This window comes from Chlamydotis macqueenii, chromosome Z (assembly GCF_036417535.1).
Source record: "Chlamydotis macqueenii isolate bChlMac1 chromosome Z, bChlMac1.mat, whole genome shotgun sequence".
Taxonomy (NCBI): domain Eukaryota; kingdom Metazoa; phylum Chordata; class Aves; order Otidiformes; family Otididae; genus Chlamydotis; species Chlamydotis macqueenii.
Genome location: NC_141593.1, coordinates 41,396,886 through 41,421,460, shown reverse-complemented (window position 1 = coordinate 41,421,460; position 24,575 = coordinate 41,396,886). Strand labels below are relative to the sequence as shown.

Sequence of the window (24,575 nt, the reverse complement as noted above, 5' to 3'; positions counted from 1 at the left end):
GGACTTTGCAAGGAGACTAGTACTTTCTGGTCCTTATCACTCACTGTAGTGGCAGTGAAAATTGATGAGAACCTAATTAAAGTCCTTCAGAAGAGAAGAAAGAGGCCAGCAGGCCAGCAGGGAAAAAGCTACTTTAAAAATTTTTTAAAAGCTTGCTTAACTTTCTGGCCTTTCTACAGCCATATCCCTATTTTATAGAGATTTTTTTTCAGGAATAGGGGCTGCGTGTTTAGTGTATTTTTAATTGAATATGGCTATTCCATCTGTATTTGAGAGAAAAGTGGATTGTGTTTACTAAAGCATAGGAATATATTTGCAGCAAATATTTATGAATATGTTGACCAGCCTTACTATATATTTAATAGTAAGGCCATGCAGGGATGCTTCTGAACATGCTTTTGCGAATTACACTTAAAAATGGGGTAAATGATGGTCTAGAATGTATTAATTGAAAACACAGAAGGCAGCAGGTAGGTCCATCATTGAGGCAGGGTAGATTATGTGGGCACACAAATGCGTTTTAAACAAAAATAGTTACTCATATAAAGAAATAGCTTATTGCCTACTTTCCATAGTGTTTCTTTGTTCCATAGGATAAGAGAAGATTTTTATATGAAATTACTTTTATCTTGTATTTTACTTTTCTTTGCTTTCAATGTTTAATGTATTTTAAACATATTGTTTAAAACTCTTACTGTACATAAAGAAAGGGATCAGAGGGCAAGTAAGTTTACAGAGCAATGTTATATCAATTTAACAACCCATCATAGTTCAGCCCTGATCAGAACCAGACTACGCAGTCTCTCTCACTCCCCCTACCCTCGAAGAGAATAGGGGGAGATGATAAAAGAAAAACGGCTCGAGGTTTGAGATAAGGACGGGGAGAAATCCTTAAAATTACCGTCATGGGCAAAACAGACTCAACTGCTAAAACTAGCAGGAGGATGAGACAGGGAACAAGATAACCTCCCCCCACCTCTCCCTCTTCCCAGGCTTAACATTATCTCTACCACCTTCCCCCTCCCCGAGCGGCACAGGGGACAAGAGGGAATGGGGGTCGCCGTCAGTTCATCACATGTTGTTTTATGCCGCTGCTTCGTTGCTGGGGGAAGAACTCCTCACATTCCTCCCCTGCTCCATCGTGGGGTCCCTCCCACGGGCCACAGTCCTTCATGAAACTGCTCTGGCATGGATCATCTCTTCCATGGGGTGCAGTCCCTCCAGAACAGCTGCCCCAGGGGGCGCTCCACGGGCCACAGCCTCCTTCAGGCATCCATCTGCCCCAGCGTGGGGTCCTCCACAGGCTGCAGGTGGATCTCTGCTCCTCCGTGTACCTCCATGGGCTGTAGGGGGACAACCTGCTCCACCATGGTCGTCACCACAGGCTGCAGCGCAATCTTGGCCAGGAGCTGCGTTACTCCTCCCCCTCCTTCTTCACAGACCTTCGCGTCCGCAGCCGTTCCTCACAACAGGCTGGCAGACGCCTCTCAAGATCCTTTTTACATCTTATTCACTTCTCATCTCCTCTCCACTTCTTGCAGCCGGGCTGGGCCGAGTTGGGCCCAATCGGCCGCCTGGCGAGAGGCCAGAGGGTGAGGCCTGCAAGGCCCACAAGGCTCGCGCCTCCCCCTCTCTGCCCCCGCTCAGCTGCTTCACATCTTCTCTCTTCTTTTTCCTGTTTTCCCCTTCTTAAATACGTTATCACAGAGGTGTTATCACGGGACATTCTGCTACCAATTGGGTCGGCCTTGGCCTTGTCCAGCAGTGGGTCCGCCCTAGCCCTGGCCGAGTCCACTAAACAAAAGGGAGCGACTTCTAGCAGTTTCCTTCAGAAGCTACAACCTTAGCCCCCCCGCCCCACTAAACAATTTTATGATTAACTTCCTTAAGATACTTGCATTTACAATATTATGGTAGCTCCAAGTTCAGTTTCTTAGAAAGACTAAGAAAAAGTCCAATGATTTCAAGTGTTTTCATAACGCAGATTTTGAAATGGGAGAAAGAGGTATATAGCTTGTCCTTCTAGTAGCATAAGTGATAAAAAGCATAGAAAATTTTCAGCTCCAAAAAAAGAAAGCTTTAGAAACAAGTTACTGTGTGAAAGAAGATGTGGCAACAGGTAGTTCTGGGGAAATAGTAGTTTTTCAGATTCAAAACATTTAGAGGAAATTATATGATTGAAGGTAAACATACGTGTGTGTGTGTGTATATATATAAAAATAAAGTTTTCTCTCCCTGTGCCCCCTCCCTCGAAGTCAATTCAGTGGTATCACCGTGGCTGCATTTAGAAAGAAAGATGCAGTCATGAGGAGATTCCTGTTCAATGTCTTTGTGTTCGGATATTATGCTTAAAGCACTACTGACCAAAAATCAGTAGTCATGCAGCATTAATGCAGTGGCAAGTTCTTCTGACAAATACACAGTGAAGGATTTAATATTTTGCTTCCAATGCATGCCTGAAGGATGGATCTTTGTAAATAAGTATAGAGTAGGAGCCTTATGGGTGCTCCCAGGCACAGCTCCTGTTTTAGAAGTTGCTTTATAGCTCTTTGCAGCAAGCACAAAGATACAGGGGATCCAAGTCTGTGGAGGTACCATTGGGTTGGAGTGATTGTAGCTACAGTAATCTGAGTGAAAAACTTATTTGGATAGTGAAAATTTAAACTAAATAGTATTAGAGAATGCTCATTGAATGCAAATTATGACATAAGTAGCTTTGGGCATATGTTAATAAGCAAGAAATCGTCGTAATTGAGGAAGAAATCTTGTTTATCCCCACAGAATGTTTAATGACATGTACATCTGTGTCTCGAGCTTACCTAAACACTCAGCAACACACAGTCCCTTCTTTTCACTTGCAATAGTTACTTTGTTCAGTTTGTTTATCTGTGTGGAATTGTAAGTTGAGTCTTTGGGCAAACTAGAAATGCATTTTGTGAAACTTCAGCACTGTACCTACATGCCATTTGAAGTCAAGTAGAATCCTCTTCCCTTTCATCTTCGCTTTCATCAAAAGTAAGTATTTTATAATGTAATGGTTCAGATTTATTGCAGGATTCTTGCTTCAGGCCTGTATCATGTAAGTGCTAGATAAGTTATTCTAAAGAGCCATTCTGTTTTCTCAGTAGCATGATTTTAGGCTAATGAGCCTCATGACTGAAGCAAATCAACAGCATTTCTCAAACTTCCCTGAGAAAGTTCAACACGTACTACCAGGAAAGCCTGTTAGAGCCAAGTAAGATAAGAAAGAAAACCAGCTTGAGCACCTGGAGGCATGCTGTAGAGGCAGTGTCTGGGGTGCATGAGAATGAGAGCACTGTGTATCTGTTAACTGAAGGAATACAGTTGTTCCTGCTTTAGTCTTCAGACTACAGTGCTCAAACTGTAACAAATCCTTTACCCAGTCCCAGAGGCCGTGGAACAAGACCAGGAAAATTATTTGTATCCTTTCTGGCTTCCTCTTCCTTAAAGCCAAATACTCATGTCTGCTGTGCAGTGTGGCGAGGAGCAACACACTGAAATCCTGCATGAGATGAGAAAGAGTCAGGCTGTGTAAAGAGAAGTACATCAGCACAAGACCTTCACTTAACGCTTCGGATGTTGAAAGGTTTTTATCTGCTGAAGGTGCAACATAACACGGCCGGAGGCATCGTTCAGTGTGCAGAGCTTGTTAGGATAGCTCAAGGCCTATTGTAATTCATGCAAAACAATTCTGAGATGAGATATATTGGATTGCAGTTGTTTCCTTGTGAATAAACTGACGCTGTTTTGCCCATTCTTTTAGAACCAGCATTACCCAGAGTCGCAGCTCTCCTTCCTTGAACAAGCAACTCATAATCAACATGGAACCTCTGCAGCCCCTCCTGCCTTCTCCCTGTGAGGAGGAAGAGGTTCCTTTAGATGAAGGTGAGTCACTTATCCGATTCCTGCCAAACACTACTAATATTTATTTTAAAATATATGGAAAAAAGTGTGTTACTGACTTAGGGATATGGAAAAAATCTAATAATTTCCATTAGGAGTACACCATTAAGTCTCTGCACATACAGAGAAATTGTCACTAGCTCAAGGAACTGTGCATGAGCCTTACGCGAGATATATTGTGAGGAAAGTTACTGCTGTTAAGCTTTCTGTTTCGAAAATGGTTTTTTAGATTGTCAGGTGAAAGGAACTTAACAGGAAATTAATGATTCAACATGGCATCATTTTACTAAATAGTAGCTGGAGTTCTGAGTGAAAACTGGCAGTTTACTGCTAGGTGTGTTGCTTTTCTTGCTTCCCTTTTTTTTTCTTTCTGTTCTAATGTTAGGAAGAACTCTCTCTCTGCTAATTTAGTTCCATTGAAAAAAAGGGATGTTATTGGAAGATCAGTTTGAATGCATTTTTTAGAACAAGGTTTTCCATGTATTTGTTTATTCCTTGATATTTTAAAAATCACGTTCAACACCTATCTTTTTGAGATGCAGTCACTACAAAGAATGATGTTACCATCTTAGCCAGTTTAAATTAAGATAACTACATTCTTCCTAACAAAAAAAAAAGAAGCCAACCAAACAAAATCTAACAGTGGTTACTACTTGTGATATTGTGAGCTACTTGTTTCAGGAGCTGGGAAATACGACCTCTGCTGTTGCTTTGTTGTTGTCAATTAATGGGAAACCTAAACAGCTGAACAAGTATGTTCATTTTCATGGGAGTACATGCTAATTTAATTTTATAGAAGTCATATGAACGTTTTTTGTTCATTTTTGGGAGTTTGAACACTGAATGTAGTAAGAACAGGGTGAATTAGAATCATAGAATTATAGAATGGTTAGGGTTGGAAGGGGCCTTCAAATGTCATCTAGTCCAAGCCCCCTGCAAGGAGCAGGGACATCCCTGACTAGGTCAGGTTGCTCAGAGCCTCATCCAACCTGGCCTTGAACGTTTCCAGAGATGGGGCCTCCACCACCTTTCTGGGCAACCTGTTCCAGTGTTCTATAACTCGCATCGTAAAAAATTTTTTCCTAATTTCTAATCTAAATGTACCCCCCTCTATTTTAAAACCATTACCTCTCGTCCTGTCGCAACAGGCCCTACTAAACAGCCTCTCCCCATCTTTCTTGTAGGCCCCCTTGAGGTACTGGAAGACCGCTATCAGGTCTCCCCGGAGCCTCCTCTTCTGCAGGCTGAACAGCCCCAACTCTCTCAGCCTGTCCTCATAAGAGAGGTGCTCCAGCCCTTTTATCATCTTCGTGGCCCTCCTCTGGACCTTCTCCAACTGGTGCACGTCCTTCTTGTGTTGGGGGCTCCAGAACTGGACACAGTACTCCAGGTGGGGTCTCACCAGGGCAGAGTAGAGGGGGAGAATCACCTCCCTCGACCTGCTGGCCACGCTTCTCGTGATGCAGCCCAGGATGCAGTTGGCCTTCTGGGCCGCAAGGGTGCATTGCCTGCTCATGTTATGCTTCTCATCCACCAGCACTCCCAAGTCCTTCTCCTCAGGGCTGCTCTCAATCCATTCCCCGCCCAGCCTCTATTTGTGCCTGGGATTGCCATGACCCAGGTGCAGGACCTTGCACTTGGCCTGGCTGAACTTCATGAGGTTGGCACGGGCCCACCTCTCCAGCCTGTCAACGTCCCTCTGCATGGCATCCCTCCCTTCCAGTGTGTCGACGGCACCACACAACTTGGTGTCGTCGGCGAACTTGCTGAGGGTGCGCTCTATCCCACTGTCCATGTTGCCGACAAAGATGTTGAACAGGGCCGGGCCCAGCATGGACCCCTGAGGGACGCCACTCGTGACCGGTCTTCACATGGACATTGAGCTGTTGACCACCACTCTCTGAGTGCGGCCATCCAGCCAACTCCTTATCCACCGAGTGGTCCGTCCATCAAACCCATGTCTCTCTAGGTTAGAGAGAAGGATGTCGTGCAGGACAGTGTCAAAATCTTTGCACAAGTCCAGGTAGATTATGTCAGTTGCTCGTCCCTTGTCCACCGACGCCGTCACCCCGTCATAGAAGGCCACCAAATTGGTCAGGCACGATCTGCCCTTGGTGAAGCCATGTTGGCTGTCACCAACCACCTCCTTGCTCTCCATGTGCCTTAGCATGGTTTCCAGGAGAATCTGCTCCATGACCTTGCCAGGCACAGAGGTGAGGCTGACCAGCCTGTAGTTACCCAGGTCTTCCTTATTCCCCTTTTTAAAAATTGGGGTTATGTTCCCTCTCTTCCAGTCATCGGGGACCTCACCAGACCACCACGACTTCTCAAATACGATAGCCAGTGGCTTGGCAACTTCATCCGCCAGTTCCCTCAGGACCCGCGGATGGATTTCATCAGGACCCATGGACTTGTGCACCTTCAGGTTCCTTAGATGATCCCGAACCTGCTCTTCGAGTACAATGGGCAGTTCTTCATTCTCGCAGTCCCTGCTTTCACCTTCTACAGCTTGGGTGGTGGGACAAGAACTCTTGTCGGTGAAGACTGAGGCAAAAAAGTCATTGAGAACCTCAGCCTTCTCCATGTCCTGGGTAACCAGGACACCAGTTCCCTTCTGGAGGGCGCCTACATTTTCCCTGGACTTTCTTTTGTCCCCTACATACCTATAAAAGCTCTTCCTGTTACATTTTATATCCCTGGCCAGATTCAGTTCTGCCAGAGCTTTGGCCTTCCTTACCTTATCCCTGGCCACTCGCGCAGCCTCTTTGTAGACCTCCCAGGCTACCTGTCCCCACTTCCACCCTCTATAGGCTTCCTTTTTCACTTTCAGTTGGTCCAGGAGCTCCTTGCTCATCCACGCCGGCCTCCTGGCCTTTTTGCCCGACTTGTTTCTCCTTGGGATGCACCTCTGCTGAGCTTGGAGGAGGTGCTCCTTGAATATAGACCAACTTTCCTGGGCCCCTCTTCCCTCCAGGGCCGCCTCCCATGGCACTTGGCCCATCAGGTCCCTGAAGAGGCCGAAGTCTGCCTTCCTGAAGTCTAGGGCAGAGAGCTTGCCGTGTAGTTTCCTTGCTGCCCCGTGGATCCTGAACTCCACGATGTCATGGTCGCTGCAGCCAAGGCTGTCCTTTAGTTTCACATCCCCCACCAGCCCCTCCCTGCTGGTGAGCACAAGGTCAAGCATGGCACCCCTCTTTGTCGGCTCCTCTATCGCCTGCAGGAGGAAGTTGTCATCCACGCGTTCCAGGAACCTCCTGGACTGCCTGTGCCCTGCCGTGTTGTCTCTCCAACAGATGTCAGGGTGGTTGAAGTCCCCCATGAGGACCAGAGCCTGTGACCGTGAGGCTGCTCCTATCTGCCTATAGAGCACTTCGTCTGCTCTGTCCTCCTGGCCAGGCGGCCTGTAACAGACCCCCACCGTAACGTCCCCTGTCCATCCCCATCCTCTAATCTTGACCCATAAGCTCTCTGTCAGCTCCTCCTCCATCCCCAGGCAGAGCTCCACACACTCCAGCCGGTTGCTATGTAGAGAGCGACACCCCCTCCTTGTCTCCCCTTCCTGTCTTTTCTAAAAAGCCTATACCCCTCCATGTTGACGCTCCAGTCGTATGAGTCGTCCCACCACGTCTCCGTGATGCCAATGAGGTCGTAGCCCTGCTCGTGTGCAAGCATCTCCAGCTCTTCCTGTTTATTCCCCATGCTGCGTGCATTGGTATAGAGACACTTCAGCTGGGCCCCCGACAAAGCCGACTTGCTGGCTGGAGCTACAGGGGTGCTACTGCACCGCAGTTTAGGTTCATTTGCACTTATCTGTGATCCCTCCTCAGCTTCTGGACTCTCGGTGCTGGCACTGGCGCCATGCTGACAGCAGTGGGCTGAACTGTGCTCCCCCTCCCCCAGCAACACTAGTTTAAAGCCCTCCGGACGAGCCTGGCAAGCCTTTGTCCAAGCACACTCTTCCCCCTCTTGGTTAGGTGCACGCCATCCGGCCCTAGCAGCCCGGGCTTCTCAAAGCACGCCCCGTGGTCTAGATGCCCAAAGCCCTGGCTGTAGCACCACTCCCTGAGCCATGAGTTAACCTGCCAGATACGTCTGGCCCTTTCAGGTCCCTGCCCTTCAACCGGGAGGATTGATGAGAAGATTAGATTGTCTGTGTACTTAGCTTATTATAATGAGTAGTAGTAGCTGCATTACATGTAGTTAATTTTAACAATTACTTGTTTACCTCTGCTGTGAAATACCTGGAGCTGAGGTTTCACTTTCTGGCAGCCAACTACCAAGCACTGTGTTCCTGCTGAACAGCTGCCACTGCTGCACAGTAAGAGCAGCTTGCTGCTTGTAAGACTGCTGTGCCAGCTCTAATCAAGGAGATCCCTATTTGGAAACTGTTGACTTCTCATTTCTACATGCTCACCAGAGAGTGCTGGTTTCAAATGTATATATTACATAAGTTTGAAAGTCATGTTTCCTCTTAGTAAAACAGATTGTTGTTACTACTACAATTTAATAGAAATATTTGCTTGTGGGTTTCCTGTAGAATATGTTATGCATAGTTAAATACCACCAGCTGCTAAGTTAACAGTACTTAGCTCTTTTACAGTATTTTCCTGCAGAGAACTTGGCTATATTACCAAATTGCAGCTTGAACTGGTCTCACAGCTCTCTGACACTAATGCTGGCTCTCTTCCCAGCATGCACTCAGTCCACTTCTGTGGATTTCCACCTTCTCCCTTGCACCAGCACTAATCACCTCAGAGTGAACTAGGAGAAGGAATTAAAAAAAAAAAAAAATTAAAAAACACAGACCAACCAGCAAACCCCTAACTGTACAGTGTCCCACTACTGGCTGAAGTGAAGCTGTCCTCCAAAAAAGCCCAAATTGTCCAGTGGTTTTGCAGACATGTAAGAAAATATATACTGTCTAAATGTGGTCATAAATGACCACTGTTTGTGGGGAAAAAAAATAGTGGATGCCCATGATACCACTGTAATAGTTACTTTAGCAGTTGACACACAAGAGGATTTGAAAACAGGAGTGGCATTTTAATTTTTATTAGAATGGCAGGCAAAAATATCCTGACTTTGTCCATTGAGGTCTCATTCTTCAAGAGGCAATTCTTCAGTCTGCACTTAGAGGCCCTGTAACGTGTGCAAGTACTAATTTAAGCACCCAGATTTGAATTAGTATTCTTACTTAAATGCTCTTTTTTTCCTGTTTTAAATTATAGTTATGTGAGTGACTTACCTAAGATATTGGCCATCAGCTAATAAGTATTTTATCAAATTAAAAAACTAATCTCAAGTCCTCATGCCTTGGGTTTTGCAGGTCATCTTCTCTTGGTGCTTTGTTGATACTCCTTAAGATTCTTCAGGTTTTCACATTCTTTGTCACTGACTCTTGGTTTGTACTAATGTCCTCTCTGTCTCAGGAGGAGGAAAAAGGCATGGTAGCATAACGATGCAGTAGTGAAATTGCCAGCATTTGTAGATGTTTATCACATGGAATTGGATTTTACATGTAGGAGTGTCAGATACGCTTGGAGAGATCACTTCTGCCTTTGGAACCTAAAAGTCATTCTTCAAAAGGCACCTAGCTACAAAAGTTTTAAGTGTATCCAAATGTGTCATTGCAAAATTCGTATTTGTCACAGATGACCCAACTCACGTCCTTCTGAATGGGCCTATTAGATCCTTTCCGTGGTATTTGCTCCATGCAGTTGAATATGTTATATTTCTTTTAGTATTGCTACAGGAATTGTGTGGCTGCCTTCTTTCACCATCTGATTTGGTGACAGATTGTTGCCTCTCCTGAACACTTGGCAATTATTTTGCAGGTGGTAGATCATTGTATTCGGATTTTGCAATATCAGATGCTTTCAGGGCTTCATGTATTTGATTAATCCAATTTAAGAAAAAAAAAAAGGGGGGCAAAACCACGCTGAGTCACAAGATATTTTGACAAGTGATGAAAACTTGGTCACTTGATACTTGGGTGCTCAGGTTTCATATGTGAATTATTTTCCTGCTGACGTTGACTTTTGTCTTTCGAGTAATCAAAGTGAAAGTAGTGCACTTCAATCATTCTGTTGATTGATCTACCTTCTACTGTATTTTAGAAAAGAAACAGTTGCTTGGCACACACTCATTCTAAATTCCTTCTGTTTAAAATCAATATTCAGCAATTTTTTTTTTTGTTCTCCAGAGAATTACACACTTTTTAGGTGTCCTCACTGAGTTTCTTAAGAATTTTCTTTTCTTATGCAATTATATACCTCTGCATCTAAGTTGTATACAGAAAGCTCTTACCCTTTTTGCAAGTTATTTTTGTGTGCCACTCAAGTATAAGAAATACTGAATTAATGGCAATTAATTAACATGAGTGATATCTTTACTTTATAATGCGGAGTCTTTGTTGCATCTTACGAGCATGTATGGGAATGAGCAGACACCAGCTACTACCATTTTGTCTGTTTGTGTGTGTGTGAGCTCTCATCTCCGTAAGCTCTGGTTGTAGAGCAGAGGCATATGGAGCTTTTGTGGGTACTGCTTAGGCAGCAACACATGAAAAATTTGCGCATCTGAATAACAGTATAAATAAATATAAAAAATATGCTAGTAAAATATGAAATAACGTTGAGTGTCTGTTTGCACATTATATTTGTACAGCAAGAACACTCTAACTGGTAATGTAGCACACTTTTTTCCCTGGACACAGCTCAGTGTTGTTACATTTACTTTTTTATTGGAAAAAAAAAAATATTGGTTTAGTGCTAACTGTTTCTCTGGGTAGAACTAATACACAGCATGTCAACATGCATATTTTAAAAATCATACCTTCTGTATATGCGATAAAATTTATTTTAATACATCAGATAGAGAGAATAATGAAACATCTTGTGTCATGTAGCATCAAACAACTTTTCCCTATGAGATTAGCAGAAGTAATATTCCTATTAGCTGATTGTACCTGGTGTGTGGGTGTGTGTGTATATGATAACAAAAATTGTAATATGTAGGAGTTAATCAGATTTCTTAGTGGCTTTTCTAAATAAAATAACAGTTCTATTTTAGATTCCTGTGGTCTGCAGAGATAGTTATTTTTTTCTGATATTCCATTAAATTTAGCAGAAGCCAAAGTGAGCATCCTTAGGTCAGGTTGTATGTAATTGAATTTTTTACTAGTTTTTTTGGCAGATTTTTAATGTTGAGATTGTTCTCTCTTTTATGGAGTAAAATCTGGTCATTTTAAGTTTCTCCCTCTACAGTGCACTTTGTTTTGCAAGTTTTTAGGGGTGTCCCAAAGAGTGTTCTGGCCTGAGGAGATCTTAACATCACTGTGTGCATCATCACATCTGTGTTCAACAAACTAGGTTGGATTTACAGTCCTCTAACAATGCAACTGAGCCCTACAAAGTCTGCAAACTTTTTTTTTTAAAAAGCAAACCTTTTGCTTCAAGATAAAAATACCTAATACTAACAACAACTAGCTCTGACAGCTTTTCTTTGTAACTTACTTACAAATTCTCGAATTCCCAGGAGTTTAGCATGCCATGTGTCTACAAAATAAGATCAATACTTTTCTTAAAAACAAAACAACATTGCCTCATCACCATAATAATGTACCTCTAAAATCTGAGGATGGGTGATATACTTCCTTTTCACAAATGCATTAAAATTGTTATGCTTGAATAGAAGTTTTCTGTTCACTGTTTTCATTGGCTGGGGAAGGATACTAGAAGAGTGTTTTATTAGCTCTAGTTTTCTGGTGTTGGGAGGGATTGTTTTTGCTTTTATAAACCATACGTTCTAATTTTAAGAGAAGTTATATAACCATCTGCTGTTTTCTGCCTTGTTGTAATGGGGCATGAATGTGAAGGGCCTCTTGGCCACAGTTCCCACCAGTCATTAGCCTTTCAGCTGTGTAATATCTCAAGTAGCAATTTAGGGAGGAGGAGAGTGACATGAGCTGGAAAACCAATTATTTACTGAAAGTGGACTCATCACCTTGCTGGTTCTCTTCTGCATGCAGAGAGTCCCGGGCAGCTCTGCAGAAGAGAAGCAGGCTTCTTTTTTGGGAAGATATTTGCTGAAAAACATCTTCCAACAGTTACGGATGATGCACTGCTAGTCTGAGGTCATGCAAAGTCTTCTTTCTCTTAGGAGACATAGCCTGTTCCTTACTTGCTGAGAGTTAGTAGCGGAGACAGAGAGTAGCTGACCCAGCTGCAAGATTTCAACATAAATCTCCCTGAGTTTTGTATACATGGTTTGTGGGCAGTGACATTAAATCATTTCTCTTTTGCATAAGCATGATCCTATGAAACATAAATGATACCTATTTATTTATTGACGCAAATGTGCTCCTGTTGGAAATCACTCACAGCCTTGTCCAGGTGAGACTTGTGTCCTTGATTAGGCCTTCTTTTGTGTATTGAACATGCTGGTGATCAGACTTTTGTATGAATTGGTGCTTTCCAGTTTTTGTAGGTGTGAACCTTTTTAGTGAGATTTTAATGATCCTCTTTTGATTACTACAACAATTATGAGAATAAAGTTGAGAAGAGCAGACAGAATCTTACTTTTCAAGTGATGACAAAATGGAGATAGAAAGCGAAAGGGCACTTGATCTTTCCTCAGACCCACAAGGAAGTGCTTGCAAAGAAGGAAGGGAAGAGAGGAGTGTTTGCCCTGCAGGAGGAAGAAGTGAAAAGGAGCACTGCTGGATGTTCATACCATATGGGTCAGGCAGGGGAAAGGAGCCACTGTAAACATGCTTTCCAAAAGCTCCATTGAAGCAGATGTCTGTCATGGGAGGAATCACTTGGTCTAAAATATGCATTTGCCGGACTTTCTCTCTCCCCTGCCCCACCTCTTTCTCACATATTCACATCCACATCGTTGATCTTAAAGTGCAGAGAGAACAAGGATGTCGGATAACAAAGACTTGAATGGCACAACATGTCATAAACATTAAAGGTAAGTATTCTGGGAAGTCACAGACCACCACCTCACCAATACGCCCCTTCCGGTTTATCTACTCTCTGTGGTTTCAGTGGACCCACTAAGAGCTCCTTTCCCACTAGGACAGTGTGATGCCGTGCACATGGTTGCATTCCAGCTTCCAGCTGGAGCAAGTTATGAGCAGCCAGCATGTATGTGTCATGCCTTTTTAAGGAACCAGCATATCTCTGCTGGATGGGAACAAGCTAGTGCCAAGCCTTCTGAAGCAACTCTTCTCTGTAGTGGATAGAAATGTGTCCAGTAGTTGTCCACAAGTAGGATCTGAAGCACATATGCAAAGAGAGACATTTTCCCCAAACTTAGGAATTGTCTCCTCTTCTTTATTCACAGACAGGTCAGCTTTGATTCTAGGCTTGAAATTATAGTATTTTCATCTCATTGCTTTGCCTTATGACTAAACTTTGTAAGCACAGATACAGTTTTTCTTTTTGTATCCATACATTTTCCACAAATACCTTCCAGGCAGTGGTGCAGAACTGACATCAGTGGCCAAACTGAAGCTCTTTAGAAAAACAGTGACCACGGTGTAATTTTGTGCTGTGAAAAACAGACCTTAAATGATGGCCTTTTGTTTCACTGTGCTATGTTTTGATGCCTTGGATATGTTTATGCTTGTGTGTGGTTCAGCTGTTATGCTAGCAACTGCTAACTGAGATGGATGCCGTGGAAGTTTGTATTGTACGTTATGAGGCATTTGGAAATGCTTAAAAATAGCCTCTCGTTCTGTTCCCTACTGGGATATTTTTGTTGGCCATGTTAGAAGCTTGTCATTTGATTCATTGAGAATGACTTGTGTTAGTCTCTTAAAACTCAGTGGGAACTCAACAAAAGGTCAAAGCTGGTATGGGTAGAGCCTTTGCAAGCCTTTGAGAAGAGGAATTAATAATCAAAATGGTGAAATGTCTTGTAAAAATCCAAACCAAGAGAAGCATTCACTTGCGGATGGTTAACCACTGCAACAAGGAAGTGTGCATTCGGTTACTGCGGCATGGCTCCAAGATCACAGCCAGAAGGGCTGGTAAATTTACTTTTCTTTTACTCAAAATGTTTTTTTTTTTTTTTGCCTTTATGCTAATAGTGGTCTTTTAGGAAGGAACTGTACAGTGAGTGAGAATGTTACATCGAGTACAGCAGAGAATAAGGACGAGTTACTGACGGGAGCAGAGTTGCAAATGGGGAATGAATAAGATGAAACTTAAAGGACATTTGTTGTAGTATCTTATGTAAATTGTGGATTTATTTGTTAATTGCTAAAAAATAAGTGACTGGAATTTTGCCTTTGTAGTTTTCTTGGACTGAGGGGCAGAAATACCTTGAAACTGTGATGATTTCTGACAAACGAAGTAGTTCTTAAATTAGCAGATAGTTTGTTAGCAGATTTTGAATGTCAGCTGAATACAGTCATGGATACAATTCAGCGTTTCACTGCAACTGAGTGGGTTGGGTTGCCAGGTCATAACTTTGTTGTTTTTATTTTTCTAGATACTGAATAATTTAATATACGGAATAGCAGCACTTAGAGAGTGGGCTGAATTGGAAAAGGAGTCTGATTCGAATCTCTTTTTCACTACTTGTAACAGGAATGCAACCCAAGGAACAAAAAGTTGCTAGTTTTGGATAGCAAACAAAACAAAGGGGGTTTTTTTTTCCTTGTTTTTACACCAATACTCTTTGCTAAAGATAGATTGGCCCCTTTATCGATCTATAGGTCTCCTTAATGAAGTAAGACGTTTCAAAATTTCTTTCTCCATGCTTTCTGTGGTGCTGTTTACTTCTGATAATTTGCAGGTATAGGTTGACAGATTTCAGTTTCCATGCACCTATGTAAAACTATGCGTTTGTATTGAATCTTTATTTCAGAAATGAGTATTTACAGAAGAATTAGCTAAGAATTTTCTGACAAAGACCAGACTATTTTCACACTTCGGACATCTGAAAATCAGAAAGCAGTAAGCACAGCAGATATGGGCAGTAATTTGTGTCGGAGTAGCAACATCTCCTGGCAGCCTTTGCTTCATGAATTCACCACTCAGAGGAAACTATAATGTCTATGAGAATGCACCTAAGTCCCTTGATTCAAAAACTAGTAGCAAAATTGAAAAAGCATTAGTACTTACATGTATTCTATATTTTTACACCTCAGGGGTTAAATACTGGCTTCAAATAGGTATCAGCCATCTTGTTGGTTTAATATAACACCAGTCTAGTAAGAGTTTTGTGCACTGAGGCTACTACATTGGTTCTTAAAACTGATTTTGCAGTACTGTTTATAGAATGTTATTCCCTTTGCTGTACACATGCATAAAACCTGTATGTCAGCATATGAAACCTGAGGCCTGGAGTTAGCTTGTGCAAAACTCACAGCAACTCCTTCAGAGAAACACACTCTGATTGCAACCACTTCAGAATAACACTGACTTGAGCTGGCAGGGCTTACCCAAGCTGAGCAGGGATGCTGAAATGTCCCACTTGTCATTTTCTTGGGTGCTAAGCTTTCACATCACTGCCCATCTCTTCTCAGCCTTGCTCTCTTTGGCCTGGTTCTAGATCTGAGTCACTGTAGTCCCTTGCCCAGCTTCTCTTCTTTCTCTGAGCTGCTGACAGATGTATCTTGCCTTCTCATTCCTACTCCCATGATACAGTTCTCTTTCCTGCTACTCCCCTCAGCGTTTTCATTGCTTAATCCTGGTTCTGGAAGGGGGTCAGCAATGCTGGGGTGGGCTCCTTCCAGGCCAGAGGGAGGTTAGAGACAGGGACCCCAGAATGGCCACTGTGCTGCATGCTCTGTTCTGCCTCTGTCTCTGCGCTTTGCGTGCCCTTTGCAGGGTGTGAAAAGCAGAGCGGCAGTCTCTGGTGGTAGCATGAGCAGTGACATTAGTTGAACACCGTGGCACACAATGCAATTCAGAGGTGAGGTGTAATGCCACAGAGCCACAGTGCTTGCAACGGATGTGAGCTGGAAACTGTGGCAGGGCTTTACTGCCTTCTAGAAGCTCCCATAAGACTGAAACAAATGAGGACGGTCAGCAGAAAAGCCAGGACACTGCCTAAAAAGGAGTTACTGTAAACTGTCATTGATTTACTCATCTTGCAAAGCTAGAACAGGTGTCTTCTTTGAGCACGGGATGTGGGTAACATAATGATCTATGGCCTCCTGCTTCTGAGAGCTGGACATCTGGCTGTGATGCAGATCCTGCTTTGATAGAGATTCTGTGTAAGGCAATATTTGAGTTTAGTGCAATTCTAGATTCTGTTTCCCTTTCCTACATTTTCTTTGTGACATCCTTACACTTTGCTCATGTGAGAAAGTCACCCTCTCCTTCCCTCTAAAAGATCATTCTGTTAAAGTACAAATAAATTTTGTCCACATTAAAAATAAGCAAAGGAAGATGCAATATTTCTAGAGGAAGTAGCAAAAGTGATAGGAAGGAACTGTCCTAGTTGCTGCCTGACTTATTTACAAGTCTATATGAAGTATTCCTGGCACTGCTTTTTCTGGACTGTATCTATTTTTTCAGTTATCTGTTTAAAAGAAGGACATCTTCACACTTTTTCCTTTCTCTGCTGTACAGAGCCTTTACAGATGTGTCCTTGTGTTTGCATGTCTGGTAAGTAAAGCTCTGTGCAGTATATCCAGCCACCAGACGTGTGAAATGAATTTTGTAATAAGCAGAGGATACATTTTTTTTCTGGGGTGCTTTGTTTCCAGCAACTGCAGCTTCTTAAGAATGGTGAAGCTGGGGCTACCCTTCATCCTGCTAATCCTCAGCTTCTGCGTTTGGCTCCTTTACAAACATTAGCAGCTGACAACATTTATGTCAGACCTCTTGCACATTCGTGTTCGCAACAGATGACCGCTGCAAACTTGTGTGTTATTCAGCTGTCCATGTTCCTATCTGCTGGAGGAAGTTAGAGGTCTGGAGCAATCCTAGTATTTGGTGGAAAGGAAGTACCGAGTTTTGGCTAGCATAATGAGATCTCTCTGGCTCTGTAAAATTTGTTCAGTTGCCAGAGAAGTGTAGCGGATTTTTGCTGTAGATATATAATACAAGAAGTAAAATTGAGCTTATTTACTTGATATTCCAGTAATATGTATTAAAACATGCTGACGTATGCATTGTAAATTGCTGGTAAAAATATAAAATGAGTAATAGAAGGGAGAAGTCTTCTTTAATACTCGTCATAGTCCTTTAAATCTAAACACAATATGAATTTTACCTTTTCAAACTCTAGCCCGAAAAATTAGATAAAATTATAGCCTTATTAAGCATAGCAGCAAAGTAATTGCTAGGTATGAATAGGAGCAAAGGATTTGCAGAAATGTTGTAGAGTAATTAAAGGATATTGGCTTCAGGCTTGCTTTAGTGTTTATATTATCTTTTTCTATTGGAGGACTTTGAGGATCTTTTTTTTTTCTTTTCACTTGGTTTTACTACTTCAGACAACTGATTCTCTTGAAGGCTCTCCAAAAAGTAAATAACCTGAAAAACTTGCTTCTTTCTTAAATTTGTATTGCTGGAATGTTCGTTGTGCTGTAAAGTGATTTTGAATTTTGGTGTTTTAATGTGATATTCTTATGCCTACGAAAGCACTGTAAATTATACATGCCACAATGACATCATACTTGTGTCTTTTGACACCATCAAAATCTGAGTGGCCCAACATACTGCAACATATTGCAATCTGCATATTGCAACATGACTGGAACTTTACTGTGGGCTGACACTGACCATGGTTCGTAGCAAATTGTTTCTTCGGTCCTTGACTTGTGAAATATTGTGGTGTTATAGGGAATATGAAAGAACAGAAAGAACAGCTTTATGTATTTAATTTTTGAAATATCAAATGAGCTTGCAACAGCAGCAGTTTATGCCTATTCTAAATTTTCAATTTTTTATATTGCAACATTTTTTATTTACACTTGTATTTGTCTGATGTAAAATGCAGTTACTTTGATTTAATATGTTTTAACAACAGGTAAACCAGTTGAAAATTCTTGTTTTCTGCTCAAACTAAATAGTGGACTGTAAAGCTGATGTATTTTAATACAACCCCTTCAGTAAACACTAATCTGAAAAGGTTATTCTGCTGCCATCTATCTACACGTTAATCATGAAGTCAGAAGTTTAACAATTATTTGAGAAAAATACATTTTTAATGACAGTTAATATGATCTTTCTTGTTTATGTTCACTATGTATGTTATGCACACTAGAATTTATTCTGGGCAAGGAGAGAAGGCTCAAGGATCATAAATCGGGGTGACCTTTCTTTGCAGTAGCTGCAGCTGTCTTCTGTATGATGAGAAACGTGGTGGAGATATATTACTGACCTTGCATCTAAGCAGGTATAGAAAGGCCTATGTCAGGATTCTCAAATTTGAGAGGTTAAAATTAGGTCCTCTAATCCATATTGAGGTGCCTAAGTAAGTGGCTCCACTTACCTTTTGGTCCTATTAAGAGAAAGTGAAAAGCACATCGGAAAATCAAATTGTAGTACTTGTGTATCTAAAGATACATGTAGATGCTTAATGTTGGGCTCCAGAGTTTAAAAATTCTGGCTTTTGTATTTTAAGATACCATGAGTGCACTGTCAAATGACTCAGAGTATGGTTTGGTGATCCAGTATTACCTGCTGTTACAATATGCTTAGGAGAAAGATCCCCCCAATTCTGTTGTTACCTCTTAGTGTTCATATACTGTTGTGTCTAGTTTCAATCAGTTTGTATCCTCCTCTTCATGACTGTGGCAAGTATATTTGTTGATGCAAAGACTATTGTATACAATAAGTTCCAGAACAGAACGTATTTCATGCTGAAATATGATTAATTTCTCAAATGGCTATGATAGGAGAGGAGAGAGTAGTTGAGGCAAGGAATTATTAGCTAGGCAGTCTAATTAAGCTAATGAGGAGACATCTGCATTTTCTTTATTGAGAAAAAGGCTTAATTTCAGCTGTGCAGATCTGCTGGCTAGGTGCTGGTCAAAGGATCACTCCTGCTCTCTCTCTGTCCCTCGTAATGTGCTGCACTTGTGAGCACATCTGACAAGCCAGTTCAGGAAGAAATAATTCCAGTACAGTGGATGGTACCTACCGTTCTTAGGACTAATAATGTAAAAAAAACCAAAACAGCGACATCTAAAAAAAAAATGTGAAAATGCTCCTCATCTCACAGTGAGATTCTTTGTAGAATTTTGGTCAATTATAGTTGAGTTACTATTTTAAATTGTAGCTTAGCATTGTGATCCAAAATGCGTTTAAGCTTTGTATCTTCCTATATTGCAGATGTCTTTATGATTGGGATTTTTGCTTTTAAATTTTTGCCCTGTATCATATGTTTACAGAACAGGGATGTATCTCTTCCTGGTTGAGGTCATGTTTTATTTGCCGCATCTCAAAATGACCATAATGGGCCTTCTGTTTAGTTTATGTTTTTCATATTTGCCATCCTTTAGTAAAAAAATTTAATACAGCTTGTTGAGACCCTTTTACTTCACACTGAAAACTATTACATGTCTAAAACTGGAGACAAGCTCCTTTTCTGAGTACTTGTTTTTCTGTAATAATACATTTTCTTTCATACCATGTTGTTTTAGAGTCTCTGAACCTTAATCTTTACTGCACTAAAACTAGAATGTATCTTTGATTATTTCAGTCTGCTATCTTTTACAGAGATCTTTTGCTAAAATCAAAGAATTGGGCTAATTTGAATTATAAATAGTACTTGCGCATGGATTTCCTGAGTTACTTGTTGGACAAGTCACGTAACCTTGTATTAGTTTTACCTCCTATATCCTTATCCATATGTTACATTTGGATTAGTCATTAGTAAAGAATGGAGAGATGCTTAACATCACAAAACGAGAAGTACTGAATGTTCTTATAGATTACTGTTGTACATGATACTGTGTATGGTCTGTTCATTTTGCACATAGATGGCATCTGATGATCGTAATGAGTGCTGGATGTGGGACAAGTTTAAAACTTTTCCCATCACTTTCTCTGAGCTCTGTGCCCACCTGTCCTCCCTTCCACTCCTGCAACTGACAACTAACAGCAATCACTGCAGCACTGATGTAGCTGCAAAACAGCTAGACTTTCTCACAGATTTATTGCTGTTAGTGCTGGAAAAAGGGTAGTGAGTTCTGAGAGGAGAGAGCTTGGGCAGAGAGTGGGGTCATAAGAAGGACACATACCAGTAAGGGTAAGAAGGAGTCCTCTCTAAGGAAGAGGGAGAAATTTAAAGGAGAGGGAGAAAAGAGACTGTGAATATGAAGAACAGAAAGATGACTGGAAGAAAAATGAGACATGAGGAGAGGGAGCTTTTTAAAGAGGTGAGGCATTTTCATTCCATTTCAGTGATATATAGTTCTCATACTGTGCATCAGCCTTCCTCTCCTTTTATCTTCTCTACTGTTAATATCATTTTATCATGATAATCTATTATCTCTTTTGAATGTCATGCTCTATTAAAAATTCCCAACCTCAGCCATTACCTTCACTTTCTCCTCATTCATCTCAAAGAAATAAAGATGGGTGGCGGTGGTAGTTGTGGTTATTATTATTAGACACCACATAGCACCAATTCACATATGTACTAGATGTCCATTTATATCAGAAGTCTGATTGCCAGTAGAAAATGAGCTGTTCTGTTTTGCATTACACCATTATTAGTTGTAGCTGCATCAGACAAAGTTGAGCAGATCTAGTGTACTACAGTGTTGTAGAAGATGTTGTCCTCTTCTGGAGCTTTTCAGAAAGCTTTTCCAGTTCTTGCTAATTGTGTATAGTCTGATTTCAGTATGCAAAATTATTGCAGACTCTTGTTTCCAGCCTCTATTAGATACGATTGGAAGGCTAAGTTTTGCCACCAGGAAGGCAGAAATTTAGGATCACTATTTTAATCTCTTTTTTTACAGGTATTCAACTGCCAAAGGAAGATGAGATTTCAGTACCAGTGACTTCAAGCTCTCCAGTTAAGGACACTGGGGAGGATGTTGATCTTGCCATTCAACAGGAAGAGAAGATGAAAGAGGAACCTTTAACTATCTCAGAACTGGTATACAATCCCAGTGCCAGCTTGCTGCCCACCCCTGTTGATGATGAGATTGACATGCTCTTTGATACCTGTCCAAGAGTAGAGAATGAGAAAGATGATACAGATTCATTTGAGGAACTGGAAGCAGATGAAAATGCATTTTTGATTGCAGAGGAGGAAGAACTGAAGGAAGCTCGGAGAGCGCTTAGATGGAGCTATGACTTTCTAATGGGCAACATAGAGGTGAATGCGTTTGTGAAGAGTTTCTCCAGACTTCTCCTTGTAGGCCTTGGACTGTTGTTCTTTGTGTTCCCTCTTCTCCTTGTTCTCTTGGAGTCGGACCTTCAAATCTCTTTTCTCCATGAAATCCGTCAGACGCCGGAGTTTCAGCAGTTTCATATTGAATATTACTGCCCCCTTAGGCAGTGGGTGGCTTGCAAAATAAATTTCATTCGTGACATGCTGGGCAGCTTTTAAATTTTAAATAAATATGATACCACTAAGGGCTATATTCAAAATTTCAGTTAGTGTCAGCTTTCCCTGGTGTCCCTGGGGCCGTCAGTCGGTAGCTGTCTTCATATCCAGTTCATTGCAGACTCTTTGGGTTCTTAAGTTCCCTTTACATACTTAAATTGCCCCTTTAGTTACAGGCTTGTACAGTCACCTTTCAGTAACCAAAAAGAAGCTTTATTTTAACTGCATTTCAGACTTCCTGCTCATCTATTACATCATATAAGAATGGGTCACAATAAGTTTCATTGTCCTTAACCTTTCAATCCATGACACTAAATCCAATGAAACTGAAAGAAAAACTTTTTTGAATATACTCCTTAGTGTAGCAATCTCTTCTAACCAATGCCTATACAAGTTTATGCTGGGTTTTTGTTTTTGGTTTGTTTTTCCGTTTGTTTGGTTTTTTACATTTTTATGTGTTTAAAATATTTTGGTAAATTTTTAGCAAAAGACAACTTCTGACGTTATTTAAATGTACAAATTGGTAAGAATAATGCACAAGGGCATGTAGGGTGTTTTTAGTGTTTTAGCAATGATCTGTTTTTAAACTACTGGCTAGAGAACGAATGAATTTAATATAGCTCTATACAGAGGGACTATGGTTTGGGAAATACATAGAAAGTTCACTCAAGTTCAGTAGAGGCTGCCTGAGGGAGGTGAAAGGACACCAAGTACGCAGAAGAATTTCTGAAAGGCACAGTTGTAAAGTTTGGGGAAGTGACCAGAACTTAAAGTAATGATCCTTCCACCTGCAGGTTGTCTTACACTTTATCAGTCTGTAGAAAGTCTCTACAAGATAGTCCAAGTATGTTTAGAAAGAGAGTGAGTCTTCAGTCTAAATGTAGATTATTGTACATAGCCTGGAAGAAAATAATACTAAACAGAAAAAAAAAAAAGAAAAAATAAAAGAAAAAATAAGAAAAAAAAGCCGAAACTCTAGCTAATAAGTAGGTGAGTGACCTACTTTAAAAATGATAGAGAAGAAAAATTGTATTCCTTTTAAAAAGTAAAGCATTAGGCTGTACAGTTGACATAAAAGTATTCTACTGACTCACAATTAAAAGCTTAAACAATTTAAGAGAGATGCATCTTCATCTTTGATGCCCGTTATTGCTAATTTCTAAGACAACATATTTTCTGTGCATACTAATATGCTTCCTTTCACATATAGCAGCATACTTACCCTCCTTCCCTGTTATTACGAGCCCGGTTACATAACCTAATGCTGTTCCATGTAACATGGATTTGTATATCTAAAGGTATTCCAGTATAGCTTAGAAAATATACTTAAGTCAAATCTTGTCAGTACTGAGAACATTTGAAGGCCCTCCAATATACCATAGAGGTTGTATTTAAGAGGAGAACTTTTTTATTCTCCTTCCACCTCCCCTGATCTTAGTGCAGATGTATTTCATATTTAAAGTAGAGAACTCTGATTTTGGCCTCAGAATCTTTCTCCTGCTTAGAGATTTATTAATCGGAGACATATTTGAGGCTGTTTTATTAGGTGTGCATTTAACAAATTGTAACCACATGTCTAATTCCTACTGAAGAAATCCTTTTAGTTTTGGTATCAGAGAATTGGTTTTGCTTGGTTTTCTCATGTAAGCCTTTGCAAATGTCTCGTTTGAAAATAGCAATTTCCTTAGAGGATTTCTCCATCCCTTACAATCTTCTCCAGTTTAAAGGACAAAGCAGTTACAGGAGTTCCTTTTCTCAGTTGAAAACTTTTGGATTGCTATTCATTTCCCAACAAACAAAGGCTAAATTAAACAACTGCCTTTTTTTCTCCTGTCTTTGTTTGTCCTTGCCAATCTGTTCCCCAGAAGAATCATTCTTGATTAGTTACTTGATGTGCATTTCTTCTTGTGCTACTTGCAGCTAAATGATCCTTTCCCATGAGGTAATAATTGTTCAGCCTAGTAGAATTGGAGAGTGAACTAAACCAGACATTTGGCCTTAACAGGAAACTATTCACTTGCATTTTTTCTAAACAAAGGTGTCAGAAAAGGTGGTGTGAGTGGTGAAAGCTGTGAGAGCTGGCATCCTGCTGGACTGTGGAGACTTGGTTCCATACAGGCTCCTATAGAAGTCAGGTATTTATTTAAAAAAAAAAAAAAAAAAGAGTTGGATCCTGTGCTCTAGAATAGTCTTGTCCCTGTAAATTACAGCAGTCCAGAAGTAAGAGTATTGTTATGCTTGATTTAACACTCTCAGAAAATACCTGAGTTTCATGAGAACATAATCTCAGAAAATGTGCAGAGCAGTGAGGTTTTATGTAGGGTTAAATGCAAGTTTATTTGTGCACAAATGCCTGCCTTTACTAACCATGCACATACATTGAGGCCTGGCCTTTTAAAACTCTTCCCTTCCTTCCTGATATTCTCTGGCCCATTGAAGTAATTTAACTAAAAGTCATGAGAGTCCTTAAAGGCCAGGACCATGTAGTATGCACAGGATGATATGGTTGGGGATATTCAGAGAGAGTAGCAGTCTAGTAATTTATGGGTGAGCTTGGCAGACTTGAATTATGGAGCATTTATAGGTACAGTATTGTGTATTTCTGTCTGTGCTTGGATTATATTGTAAAATGTTACGTACTTGATATCTATTTTGTGGTTTGTCCAACATTTATAAACACAACTCTGGGAAGAATTAAAAATTGTTTTATTTCATGGAGACTAAGGGGAAAATATACCTGTAACTTGAGCCTTATCTTTGTATAGTGAATTTCACATTTCTATATGTCAACATCCTGATTGTTTTGTATGTTGATATGATGGCAGGAATCCCTAATAAAAATACACTGGAGAAAAGCTTTCTGCAGTTATGACTGTTATTATTGTGAAAGATGTTTTGTAAATAATAGTTCTTGTTGAGAATTAATTGGTACATGATATAATATAGATTTCTTAGGACTCTTACAAATTTTTTTAACATTTTTTTTTAATTCATCAGCTGGAGAGATATTAAGAAAGTGCCTTAAAATAAGAAGTTATTAATATGGCTTCAAGTGCGCTTACCAAGAGCCTAATGGTTTGCTCTGTTAGCACATAAGAGTTACTCACAGTCTTGAATTT

The 24,575-nt window shown here is 40.9% G+C and overlaps 1 protein-coding gene across 2 annotated transcripts in view; it reads left to right on the top strand.

Moving 5' to 3' along the window:
- FRMD3 (FERM domain containing 3) overlaps positions 1-24,313 on the top strand; it is a 142,948-nt gene extending 118,635 nt beyond the window's left edge. For both annotated transcript variants that reach the window (XM_086770995.1, XM_086770996.1), the window contains exons 13-14: positions 3,785-3,906; positions 20,864-24,313. In XM_086770995.1, the coding sequence (XP_086627121.1) occupies positions 3,785-3,906; positions 20,864-21,459 (718 nt within the window). In that variant the 3' untranslated portion in view covers positions 21,460-24,313. The remainder of the gene's footprint in view (positions 1-3,784; positions 3,907-20,863) is intronic.
- The last annotated feature ends 262 nt before the right edge of the window (positions 24,314-24,575 follow it).